Source organism: Coturnix japonica, chromosome 5, assembly GCF_001577835.2.
Source record: "Coturnix japonica isolate 7356 chromosome 5, Coturnix japonica 2.1, whole genome shotgun sequence".
Taxonomy (NCBI): Eukaryota; Metazoa; Chordata; class Aves; order Galliformes; family Phasianidae; genus Coturnix; species Coturnix japonica.
Window position 1 is genome coordinate 43,627,327 of NC_029520.1, and position 14,032 is coordinate 43,641,358.

Sequence of the window (14,032 nt, forward strand, 5' to 3'; positions counted from 1 at the left end):
CAGCCTACCTCATATGGACACTACCATTAAATAGAGGCAAGGCAGTGACTGACTTTTTAACATCCGCTTCATGAAATACAGGATATTTCGTTATCTTCTCCAAAAAAAGAAGCCAATTAGTTATGACACAAAATAGTGACCAAGTTTCCTCTACCATTTTCTGTCCCCTCACAGAGCTAGATGCAGACCCCCAGGGGCTGAAGGACCAAAGAGAAGAGCAAACAGGCTGAGAATTGGCAATGAGGCAGCCCCCCAGTCACCCCTCAGACAAACTAAGCCTACACCCCCTTTGGTAAACAGCCTCACAAAACATGTGTTGTGTTCATGCTGAGCCTGAGATTGATAGATTCGGATTGTAGCTCTTCATGAAGTTACAGTAAGACAGCTACAGACCTTTGTAAGGAAACTTTATTATGTCTGCATATGGGGACTTATTTACTCTTTAGATTCTGCTTGAAGTTCAAAGTTTACCTTGTTCATTTTATCTAGTGCAAGATAACTATGCTTCATGCTCAAATTCATCACAAAACCTCCACTTCTGATACAATGAATCACAAACCACAAAAAAAATGCTTTGATGGAAAGCCTGAAGTGAACTGCTTCAGAAAGTCAGGGAGAGTACCGGAGAGTACCTCCTATTCACCACCCCTCCTCTTGCGAAAGAGCTTCCTAACAAGCATTAATATTACACGGTGTGGACAATGCTCTGGTACCTGTGAATCAGCTACTCAAGTACCAGTTGCCACTTTTATGGAAGCTCGGACCATGACAACTAAGCTACTGTACTGCACAAGGGACACTGCATATTGGACAGGCTAAGTCCTGGAGCCAGTTGGACTGGGACTACAGCACACACAAAAAACTAAGAACTTATCACTTCCTCTTCAACTTACATTCAAGTGATAGCACAAGAAAATAAACTTTGGTTTACTTAGCAACATATCAATCTCCTACTGTGTGGAGTATTAGCACTGAGTCTGACTGAAGAGGATAATCCACTTTGTAATTTAGTTAAATTACTAATTTTAACAAACGTAAGTCCCCTGTATAATTTTGCAGTGCTTAAAGAATACATCCTTTGAGTATTCCATTCTAAGAAACATCAGCTTGTTATCATATTTTAAGTTTATGGAACATTTGTAACTGCTGTTATATCAGGAAAAATATTAAATCTGCACATTAAGTACAAACTTTATATGAGAAAGTATACTTGCAAGTGCATGATGATCTTTCGGCGTCTACTGAGGCACTCACTTCCACAAAAGACACAGACAGCATCTCTGGGGATAAACTCAACTGCCCCAGAAAGTGCAACTTGGTTAAAAAATAGGAATAAAAGGAAATAATGGAAAAGCAAACAGACAAACAAAAAAAAAAAAAAAAAGGCTCTGCATGCTATTGGCTGTAAAAACAGATGCTTATCTGCATTCTCAACCAGGAGGATGATTGAGAACCCTATCTTCAAAAAATAAAAAAAGCCTTTAAAGACCACAAGACTAACAAGAAAATGGATTATTCCTCCCAAATGTGGTTTAAACTGTGCAGAAACACATTTTGCTTAGTGCTGGCATATAAACTTTGAAGTACATCTCTGTTTCTCTAGAGGAAAGAGGGCATTTAGGCTAGTAAATGATATAGATCACAAATGAATGCTAACCACTCAGAATATAAAATAAATTAAATCCTACTGATTTGATCTTAACCACAAATGTCCAAAGAAAGATGAGATCCTCATCCAAACCAAAAGATATATTTTACCCTGTCTTGTCCCCATCCAATTTTAAAACATTCTGGCTGTTAAGAAATAACAGACACGACGTAGGATGTGCCTGCATTTTGATCTAGGCCAGCACGGTCCAACTGGCACCCATCGGCTGAATCTGGACCACAGGATGCCTCCATATGGCCTGCCACCTTTTCCTTGGAGGAGCTAGGGAACAGCTGTTTGAGGAGCAAATGCTGCCCAAACAGCCCAACACCTCCCCCTGTGTCCGGCTGGCTCCAAGCCCAAAGCTGTCGCCATGCTCCAGTGGGAGGCAAGGAGGGAACAGAGGAAGAAGGAAGGAACCCTCCTACCCTTGCAAGGTCTTGAGCTCTTCATCTGGCCAAGACAAATTTAGACATACATAAGCCAGCAAAGCCCGCAGCTGCTTCTCTCATAGAGAGGGGAGGCCACAGGAATGGCCCAACAAAGCCCTAGGATGTGCTGTTATTGTCACTGTAGCCAAGGGTGAGATATACCAGAAGAATATATATATATATATATAGAATGGCCCAACAAAGCCCTAGGATGTGCTGTTATTGTCACTGTAGCCAAGGGTGAGATATACCAGAAGAATATATATATATATATATACACACACACACACACACACACACACACACTTATCAGGAAATAGGCCCAGGTTTACAAAGTCTAAAACACCTTACAGTAAATACACTGAACAGTCCAGTACAAGCAAAGAATCGACCTTCAGTTTGCTGCCAGCAAAACAGATTAATACAATATTTTTGGCCCTTACAGAGAAGAAAAACACAGAAAAGCATAAATATATTCTGTCATTAGCTGACTATTGATTTATTATTGATCAAGCAGAACAACTCAGCTGCTGAAATTTGGACAAAGCAAATATAAATAGCAACACTATCATACCTCTGTAACTGCCCATACAATGAAATTTTAAATCTCTCCTAAGGCTGACATTTATAGCAGATAAGTAAATAAAGAGGAAAGATACAGAATTTACAATGGTGCCATTTTTTCCCCCCAGTGACATTGACATTGCTTCTTGAAAAAAAGCTGTTTGATTGGCATGCCAATGAGTATAAATTAAATGGGAGAAAATACAGAGTTCTGTGGACCTGGCTGCTATGTGATCAAAATTGTATTCTGCTTCCAAATACATTTACTTTTGGTTGCGTATTAAACTCTGTAGAAGCATTAAAATATCCTGTATCTATTATATCAATATAAAACAAACAAAGAAAAAAAAAAATCCAACTTCCAAACATTTGCCTGAATAGAGCATTTTAAAAGTTAGCATGTTTGTCTGTATTTAACTCAAATGTTATTTAACATGTGAAAGCTACATGGCTGTATCTTAAAGCTAAGTACAGACAGAAACCAGACATTCCACTTGACACTGACCAGAAAAATCATACACTTTAGTGGAATAGTATAGAATAGAAACAGTACGGAGAAATAAAGCAAGACTGGCTCTACCCAGTCAGCTTAATTCTGAAATTCTTAGTTAATGACTGACAATCATTCTTTATTCACTGATTTTTATGCTACCCTTATGCAAGAGTAAGTTACAGAAAGGAGGTCCCATCATAGGCATTTCTTAATAAGTTAACTTCTACTGGCCAGAAAAACCTTCTGCCAGGATGTACTCATTAAAGGCACCTCAGTTTACTGGCAAGAAGGAAAACTTGCTTCCTAACTAAGTTAACATTTCTTTTAAGCAAGGCAGTTTAACAAGAAGAATGCACGCGTAATTAAAACATGACTGAATTAATTTAATCCACAACAAGAGACCTTTGCCTCTATAAGATTATAAAAGAAGTAGCTATTTGCAAGCACCTGGAACTTGACATTTCTTCTAAATTTAAAGTCAGCTATTAAAGTACATACTATTGCAAGTTCTTTATAAACAAATGCTGATTTTCTTTATGTTATTATATATATTTTAAAGGCTTTGCTACAAATTACTCAAAATGTCATGTTATGGCTTAAGTACAACAGGTTACGGTTTGAGCAACAGGTATTTTCAGCATTCTTCCATTCACCCAAATGGCCAAATTAGCCAAATGAGAAATGGCCCAAGCTTCAGATTCAGAATGGTAGAAATTGGAAGGGACCTCTGGATTCATCTGGTGCAACCTCCCTGTTCAAGTAGGGACACCCAGAGCAGGCAGCCCAGGACCATGTCCAGACAGCATTCGACTTTCTCCAAGGTTGCAGATCCCAGTCTCTGTGGGGAACCTCAGAGAAGCAATGCTCAGTCGTCCTCACAGTAAAAAAGATGTTCTGACCAAGTTTCCTGTGTGCCAAGTGGATCACCTTCCTCAGACTGCTGCCAGCGCTCCTCCTAATGCAGCCCAGGACGGCACCAGCCCTCCGTAGCAAAGACAAATTACTGGCTAGTGTTCAACTTGGCCCCCAGCACATTCACAGATTGCTCACGAAGTTCCTGTCAGCCTATTTCTCCAGTCTGTTAAATTCCTTCTGAATGGCAGCACAACCCTCTGGTGTTTCAGTCACTTCTCCCATTCTGTGTCATCAGCAGATTTGCTGAGGGCACTCTGTGCCCCATCACCTGGCTGCTGGCCAGTCACTAGTGGCATTCCCCTGTGCTCAAGTTTAGAGTTGGTTCTGTTCAAGATTTTTATCAATGAGCTTAATGCAGTTGAACACATCCTTAGTGCATTTGCTGATTACACTGAACTAGGAGGTGCTGCTGAGTCCCTGGAGGGATCAGAGACCTCACAGAAGAATTTAGATAGTGTGGAACATTAGGCAATTATCAATATGAAATTTAACACAGGTGCTGGGTTCTGCACCTCAAACAGAGTAATGGTGAACATATGTGAAAAGAGGGCTCAGGAAGAGGGACCTGAGGGTGCTGGCTACAGCAGGCTCAGCGTAAGATAGCAGCACACCCTGGCAGCAAAGGATGAAAGATGCACTTTAGGATTCATCAATTGCAGCACAGCCAGCTGGTCAAAAAGAGGTCATTCCCTCCATATTTTCTGCTGGTACAGCCTCACTTTGAATACCGTGTTCAGTCCCATAAAATAAGAAGGATGTTTAAGATACTTGAATGCATGCAGAGAAAGGCAACAAAGCTGATAAACGGGCCACGTCCAGCAAGGAGAGACAGTGAACAAACTTGTTTTGTGTTGGAGAAAAGGAGGCTGAGATGCTCACTGCTCCTCTCCCACATGAGGGGGAAGCAGAGAAAGAGATGCCAGATTCATACCCCTAGTCACTGATGACATGTAGTAACAGCATAAACCTGCAACAGGGGAGGTTCAGACTGGATATTAGGAAAAATGTAACTGTGAGCATGGTCAAATACTGAAACAGTCTCAGTAAAGAGACAGTTAATGCTCCATTACTGTGCTCAAGAGGCATTTAGATAACACTTTTAATAACATGCTTTAACTTCTGGTTAGTCCCAAAGCAGTGAGGCAGTTAGACATGATGATCTTTGTAGGTCCCTTCCAACTGAACTGTTTTTTGTTTTTTTCCTGTCATTTATTAATGAATACGTTGCATGACACTGAACCAGTACTGAGCCCTGGGGTACACTGGACACCAACTGGACTTTACAACCATACAGGGGCTCAACCAGCTCCTCCTTCCTGCCCTTCTGGAACATAGAAATGGTACTTTGCTTTCCTCCAGTCCTCTGGCTTCTCTCTCAGTCATCATAGCCACGCAAAATTTATCAGCAGCAGCAATGGATGCACATATTCCCAGTCAGCTTAAGATTTCCCAGACTGATACTCTTAGGCCACTGGTACATCACTTTTCCCCCCACTATCTCCAAGACCTAGGATTCCTGAAGGCTATTAATTCTTCGTCTCTACCTTCAGTCTCCTTTTTACAAGATCACTCACCTTGCTGAGCAAAGGAAGCCTGCTGGCATAACTGATTCAGATTTTAGCAAAGCTTTCCATATTACTTCTCACAGTATCCTTGTGGACAAAATGTCCAGCATACAGCTAGACAAAAACATAATGCAACAGGTGAGCAACTGGCTGACAGGTCAGGCTCAAAGGGTTGCAGAAAATAGGGTTACACTTGGCTGGCAGCTAGTCATCATTGGGGTTCAAAAGGGCTTTATTTTAGGGCCAATTCTCATTGCTTTCATCAATGACTTGGATACAGGACTTGAAGATGTACTAAGTAAGTTTGCAGACAACACTAAATTGGGAGGAGCTGTTAATCCCTTTGAGGCTCTGCAACCTAGCCAAATGAGAGGGCAGGGCAATCACCAACCACATGGAGTTCAACAGGAACAACCTCTACCACATTTGCAGTGTCCAAAATGATTAAATAGTATCGTGGTACTTCCATCTGCTCTAGAAGCATTCCATGTCTTGTTTTGATTTATACAAGTTTCTCTTCAGTAGACTACAAACAGTCATCCAGGTGCAGCTGTGAGAAAAAGTAGAACAGGAAAACCACTGCATACTATTTTTTTTTTTAAAAGCCTCAAAGCATAATTTTCTTTACACATATAATCTTACTGTGAAAGTCTGTAAACTATATGGCTCCCTCTTGTGCTTATTATGCCACATTTCAACCTACAATATATATTTTCTTAAATACGAAGCCATCAATATTTGGACTCTATTCACCCTTCACTACATGTGCAGTGCCCATAAATGTTAATGGAAGTCACACATGTACCTTCCAAGGGAAAAGAGAACCCTGCAGTTTACTAAACTCCTCTTTGGAATAAACTACAAAAACTTAAAGCAATGAATCTGCTATGATGAAAGTACTCCTCTGACCATTTGCTGTATTTTGATAGCAATGCAGAGGCCAAATACACCTTTAAGACACATCTGCAAGAACTTTCAACTATTCTTTAGTTATCAAATTACATACATTTAGAAAGGTGTCAGTGTGGTTTATAGACCCTGGCTAACATGCTCAAAGGTTTATTTTTGTCTACTCAACATCACACCTGTTTCTGCTTATCAAACCAGACCACAGTTTGGCTTGCAACAGCTGTGAAATGCATAAATCTGCCCATTCCTCATGTGTATCTGGACTAATCACTTTGAGAAAGAGTTAGAACTGCAGTGCTCTGAGAAATCCACCATCACTGACAAGCTCATGAAATAAAACAGACCAACGCTTGTCAAGTTGTTTAAATCTGCACATGTATCAGAAACAGAATTATTTTAATAACAGTCTAGAAATCCTATATGGTAAGACAATGAAGCACTTAAATCGTTTAACCCTTTTCTTCCCCTAGTCATTACAAACATTTTACAGACAAAAAATGCTAGTTCACAGATTAATCCCTTTTTCAGTGTCTTCAGATATTAAAAAAAACAACTAACAAAACCCATCCTCTTATTTCAAGATTCTACTCGATTTCCTGTGGTCAAACGAACCATCAAGAATGCAAATATAAGATTTTTGTAATGCAAAATGAGTACTTAAAATGTTTTAAAAAACACTAAGACTGCACATCTGAAGGGGAATCAAAATCCTGGTCACAAGCACCAGCTTTCCTTAAAATACTTATTCAAATGTAGCAGTACTGAATGAAACAGTACACAGAAGTCCCACGTTTACTTTCATTAAGCTTGTAGAATGCTCTGCCCTTCATAAGAAAACAGTTCTGCTTTGCCTTCTTTTCATTTTCATGATGAATCTTTTTCACCACTTTTCCCCTTTTCCATATGTTCTTGAATTTCCATACAACACATTACCCTTTGTGTTAATATTTTTGTGTCAAATTTGTTAATAAAATAAGAGCATGAGCAAGATGATACAAAAATTCATTTTCTCTTTCCTGAACAATGAAAGTAATGCTTTCTTTATAGGAGAAAAACAAAAGGAGGCACCTTGTGCATGGTTTTCTTCACTATTTCAAACACTATAAGCTCTTAAAAATACAAGTAGAAACAGTGATCAAGTAGTATTAAAATCTTCCCATGACTTTTCAACAAAAGCACTGATTAGTACTTAGTACATTCACTTGGCAGCCCTGGATAGATCTGTCTATCTTTCTAACGTGACATTTTTGCTGAATGCTAGTAAGGAAGTATTCAGTTGACACTGTGGTTACCTAGCATGGCACCAAATAATCAGAACGTACCTAATGGTTACCCAGTAAACATTACTACTCAGTTTCTAAAGAACAAGTAAAATAAAGCATATGATTCCTACCTGATCCATGATCATGCTCATGTTAATTTTAAAACAGTAGGTATGTTATGCAAAAAGCGTTTGTCAGGAGGTTAAGAAAGATTCGGTACAGTTTTGTTTTTTTTTAAATCACAAATGACCAGAACCTGTATGTTTAATACTTCATGTGAAAGACAATGGCACCATACTATATTTTTTCTTTGGTATACAAATAAGAAGCCTAGAGACAAGTACATAATTACATCTAAAAGCTGTTTCCACAAAGTTATCCATAGCAGCAGATGAAGCTGAGCTATACTGGTCTCAAAAGTATCAGAACAGTTTCAGTTGGAAGGGGCCCTACGAGTATAAAGATCAGCTGTCAAACTATCTTGGGGCTGACCCAAATTTAAAACATATCATTAAGAACACATTATCCAAATGCCTCATAGACAGGCAGAGAGCATCAATCACCTCTCTAGAAAGTGTACTCCAGTGCCTAACTAACCTCCTGGTCTAAACCTTACTGCTTTCAGCCATTAAAGCGTGTCTTGTCAATCAAAGGACAAAGGAGAAGAGATCAGCACTTCCCTGTGCTCTTCTCCTCAGGAAGTTAAGAGAAAGCAGTGAAGTCCCTTTTTCTCAACCAACCCAGTGTGTTCAGCTGCTCCTCACAGGACGCCTTCCAGCTCCTTAACCAGGTTTGTTACCATCAGTATCAGTATTGACACATTCAAGTATCCTAACATCCTTTTTGAGTTGTGGAGCATAGAACTGCATGTAGCATTCCAGAAGAATCTGCATCAATGCTAAAAACAGTGGGATAATCACTTTTGACCAGATCGTTACGTTTAATGCACTCCAGAATACAATTTTCACTCTCGGCTGTCAAGCCACAAGGGCATGCTGCTGAGAAAACGTGAGGTACCATACCAGTTTTGTTGCAATTGATAATATAAAAAAGTGCAAAAGTACAGTGTATTAAAAGCTTGTTACCACATACAGAAAATCATTATCAGGTATCCCAAGACAGTCTGCCTCTGAAGTTATCCTACTTACATTATTTTCTTTGCTTAAACTGTAGCTCCTCTTACCCTAACAATCAACAGCGTGATCTTTGATACCAAATATGTATTATTTAGCGAGATATTCCTTTGATGACATTAGCTTAAATGTTAAACAAATTATCTTTGATTAGCTTTAAGAAATAAGAGAAATTGAATAACTTGGCCATCCTTAAACAGATCTTGTTAGTCATAAAACTTTCATGGGCAAAAAACGTTTTGTCAAACACTCAAACTCTTTTTCTACATAATATGTCACATGCTATTACATCACTGTATTCTATAAACATTCTTCAGTTGTTTGTGTCACTTTAGTATCAGTTAATATACATTCATCAATTACTTCAATCACTGAGTAGATGTTCAGAAGTACTGGACACATGGCAGTCCCAATCCAGATTGTCATTCTAGATCTTGTTTCTCTGCAGAATGGAATTTTTTGTTCTTACTGTTGTAATCACATAACCTCTCACATTGACTAATGCTGCTGTAATAGTGTTAGGAAATTGTTAGAACTAACCACAGATTAGCTACCTGATTAAGTATCACAAGATTACGAAGAGCAGTTAGAAGAATTCAGTAATGTTACTCTGATAACGTTACAGGAGAACATAATTGTTCTGTGTTTTCTGACCTCTCCTATGTCCAAAAAGCATCTCACTATACTGCACATTTGTGGAAATTCAGTACATCATTACATCTTTTATACAGACACAAGAAGCTTTGGATGATTGGACACTGAATCTGACCCTGACAACAACACATCTCTATTCACCCGCAACATTATATCAAGACAGCCAGAGTAACAGTTCTATCTCAAAAGCTCAATTTAAATCATTACTTCAGAAGATGATGAAAAGTCCAAGAATCTCACAGGCTCCCTGTATTCAAACTGTTACCAGATGTGTTTATGTATTTAAAACCAAACAAAATAATTACGTTTAATAGAAGGGAAATATACACGTAAACCACAGCCCTTGGAAAGGCTATGTATGCAATATTCTCTTCCATCAATTAAAAATTGCTTTTGCTTTGACTACTGTAAAATACATTTTTCAATGAATCAAACAAGTTGTATGAGAACTCTGGAAGTCACTGAGCCCGGTTGCTTAGAGGGAAACATCTGGAATCTGTCTACCACAAGGAAAAAGTGAAAGAAATAACTGGACCACTTCTCCTCAGACTGAACAAGTTTAGTTTCCTGTGTCTTTTTGTGCACAGAAGGGCTAAAACAAGTGAGGTCTTAGCCCCTCTCTGCACGCACTCCATTTTGCCAATGTTCTTGTGCTGCTGGGCCCAAGAAAAGACAGTATTCCAGAAGTAATCTCAACAGCATCAAACAAAGGGCAGTAATCACTTCTCTCAACCAGCTAAATACATTCTCATATATTCATAAAACTACTGAACTGTGAATTTTTAAATAGCAGTTCAGAAAAACAGCAGGAAGTTGTTTTGATGATTCAAACCTTTTAAGAACAATACACTTTCCCTATTACGAAGCATCACTGCTTCCACATCTTCCTCAATCATGAGATGAACTACATATATATACTCTATATTTAAGATGCTTACCTGAATGACTTTGTAGAAATATGCATATTGTCGAGCTGTGTTTTTATATTGGCTAAAAACATCATGTATGGCCTGAGTTGACTGAAGATACTGTACTTCATCTTCTTCAAAGTAGAGAGGAGTATCATATTCATTGGGGAGAGTCTGGATGTAAGGCATCCAGAAAGAGTTAGGGTTGGCTCGCTCGCAAAGTAGATGGAATGCCAATGTTATGTTGCCCATGGCTTGAAGAATTCGATCTTGAGAATACAGGGAACCTGAATTAATCAGAAAGGCAAAGCACTAAATTAACCAGCCACGGAAAATATCACCTTACACTCACTTTAAGTTAAGATTCTGAAATAACATGTAAGAATCCTCAACCAAGAAGAGTTTTTCAGCTTTCTAAAACATTTGACCACCTGCATTGTATTTTGCTACAAGTGATTTGAGTTAGTAAACACCTCCTACAATCACATGGAAGATATGAAGCTAGAAAAATACACAGTGTCTGAGAACATTTCATCTTGCAGTATTGTAGAAACTACATGATACATTATACATCAAGCACTGTACTTGCTACATATGTGTTCAAAATAACAGTCATCCTTCTGGAATACATGAAATATACCCAGTACACTCAGCCAGAAACAAAGTTTTTTTCCACTATGCTCAAGCTGCTGCATATGCCAGATCTGATGGTGAAGGTAATCAAGTCCTGTGGTATAATAGATCAGATAAATAAGAGACTTTAAGTGATCTCATACTTCTTGCTTAAGAACTTCCTTAATATCTTACCTAATACAGAGTTTTTAGCTGACTCAACAGTCATCAACAGTTTTCTAGGGACCCACAGAAATAACTCCTCAGCCTGCAGAAAGAAAAAACAGAGAGAGTCAATTAGCACTTATATGATGTGTCAAGCATTACGTATACATCATTAAATTCCAAGGTTTTTTTTTTTTACTGAGAATTATTTCACAAAATTCTTCTTTCTCTTCCACCAAAAATTAAACACTGAAGCGTCCAGATCTGCATTACACAAAACTTAAAACAGATATGTATATTACAAAATAAAGTGCTTCACTTCCTAGATGCCAACATGTAGGCTGTCCACAACCTCAAAATGTACAATATCCATTATATTGCTATTAACTGTGCGATCAAATATTTTTTCCCAGTAACATTTTCCACTGCCCCTGATTTTAGGGGAACTGTCTTGAGATTTGAATCCTTATCAATCAGCAGTGTTAGTCTTCAGATCATGCTGCTAAAGCCCTAGAGTGAACATAACATACTCATTCTTCAGCATTCTTCCTACAGCAGCTGACTGTCTCTTCCCATCCTCCATTTTACAGATGGGAAACAGCTGTAAAAAAAAACAGCTTAAATGCTGACCATTCAATAGTTCCATCTATTTTCCTTACCTGACAATTGAAAGATATTCAGTATCAGGGTTTTGTTTTGTATTTTTTTCCCCTCCGAATTCACTAGAAAATAAGTATCACAGTACCTCCCATGAGGCAAAAAGACCAGTGCTTAAAAGTAATGTGAAAGAGAAAATACTAGAGCAGTTAGAAAGTATGTGAGCAGGCTACATTAATAAGGTAAAAGCACTCTTGCAATTAGGTAATCATTATGGGCAAACAAGGATAAAAGACCAATAAATTCACAGTACTATTCAACAGTCGAAGTAATATTCAATTTTATTAGCATTTTATTTCTCAAGCACACAGTTAAGCTTTTCAAAATGGCAGTTTCATCAGCAGCCAAAATACAGAAGAACACGAATGTTTCAGAGCTCAGCAGCTACATTTCAAACATAATCTGCTAACCAAGTCAAGTGTTCACATGCTCACCTTTATCTCTCTTGTTGCTTTCAAACCAAACCCCTCCTCTTCAAAGTTAGCTATTTCAAAACCCTCTGTGGATGCTCCGTTCTCAGTTGCCCATTTTATCAATTCAGGGAAATAGTCATCTCTTTTTCCATCAAAGACAACGGACAAACCTATATACAAAATGTATTAAAATAGCTGAAACAAGAGGATCCAGAAAGATAAATAAGGACAATATGAAGACACATGTAAACAGCTCTCTGATATCCTACAGCACTTCTACTTGGAAGAAGCTGAGTCCAAACTGTCCTCTGTTAAGCATTACTTGATAGTAGACAAAAGTCATACTTAGATAGGAGTAAGCCAGTTTTGCAGCCTCACTTTAAAAGTACATCCATTTGAACAGAGCTGAGCTAAAATATGAAATTTCCCCCCTCTTCCTCTTTTAAATAAGGGTGAAAATATTTCCCAGCTTAGTATTGATGACAACACAATCACCACAACATATTAATACAGTCTTGAGGAGGAACACATTGAAATTTCATTAATTGAGCACTGGAAATAAAGATAAGTAGATGTCAAGCTCCTTCTCTTGCATCCAAAGCATTTGGCTTTTTCATATAGCACACGGATTTGCTAAAGTAACTAAGAACTAATCAATCCCTGATATCACAGTCCTTCCAAACTGCAGATACCGCTTCTCCAAAGTGCATGTGGTCCACCAGTGAAATAACAGGTTTCATTCACTTCCTCAGCTTTTAATTTAACCTTCATCTAATCCAAACCTACACGTTATGGTTCCCGGTTAGATCCTTCCACACTTCCTTAAGCTCTTTTCAATGCAAATTCTAGAATCAGATCACATTAAAATTGTTCAAAAGCCCCGGAAATGCTCAGGCCATTTTATCAGTGACAATATGCAATCAGCAAATCACACACATTCAAAGATATTTTGGTTAAGCATAGTTGTTAAATAAATCTTAGTGTGAGAAGAGTTTTAGCAAAGAAGTAGTGATGTATTTGACAGTTTTATCCTTGAAATCACACCTTTAAAATTCCAGAAACAATCAAATCTGTGGTCATCACTGACAATGTAGTATAAAAGAGGTACACTGATAAATTATTTGTTTTGAATGTAATGAGAATGTGGTGCACAATATTTTGCTTGTTTTTAACCAAGCTAGCATTTTTCCTTCATTTCATACTCATTTCATTAAATTACTTTCTGTGGAATATATTTAGAGGTTAGGCTAGCCAGGCATACCTAGTAATGCCAGATGCAGAACTTCATCAGATTGTTTCATCAATTCACAATCCCATTCCTACCTGTTTAAAGCTCATTTTAATCTCAAAAAACTATGTAATATTAATTACATTCAATTAAAAAAATAGCTTTGAAAGACACCATACTATTCATACTCACTATGTAAAAATGTACAGTAGAAGACATTTGTATGGCATAGTGTTGTGGCTGTGCATCTTCCAAGGCAAAAAAAAAAGTGTCCTATTAACAAATTCTACTGCTGCCAACAGATTTTTGCCATAAATAGTTCTGCCCTTTTGGTGCAGGAGATACAGCAGAAAGCTCCACGCCAACACTAACTCCGCTCTTGTTAACCTGAGCTATGTTTTACCAGAACAAGTGGATTACATTGTAGAAACCAGGAGACATACCACAAGTTTATAGAAGTTACAGGACTGTAAAA

At 38.1% G+C, this 14,032-nt stretch overlaps 1 protein-coding gene across 1 annotated transcript in view; it reads right to left on the bottom strand.

The window, feature by feature from the left end:
* Positions 1 to 14,032, bottom strand: part of SETD3 (SET domain containing 3, actin histidine methyltransferase) — a 52,919-nt gene that overhangs the window by 20,629 nt on the left and 18,258 nt on the right. Inside the window, exons 4-6 of the mRNA XM_015865625.2 lie at positions 12,351 to 12,499; positions 11,290 to 11,362; positions 10,513 to 10,769 (exon numbers count right to left, since the gene is read on the bottom strand). Of these exons, the coding sequence (XP_015721111.1) occupies positions 10,513 to 10,769; positions 11,290 to 11,362; positions 12,351 to 12,499 (479 nt within the window). The remainder of the gene's footprint in view (positions 1 to 10,512; positions 10,770 to 11,289; positions 11,363 to 12,350; positions 12,500 to 14,032) is intronic.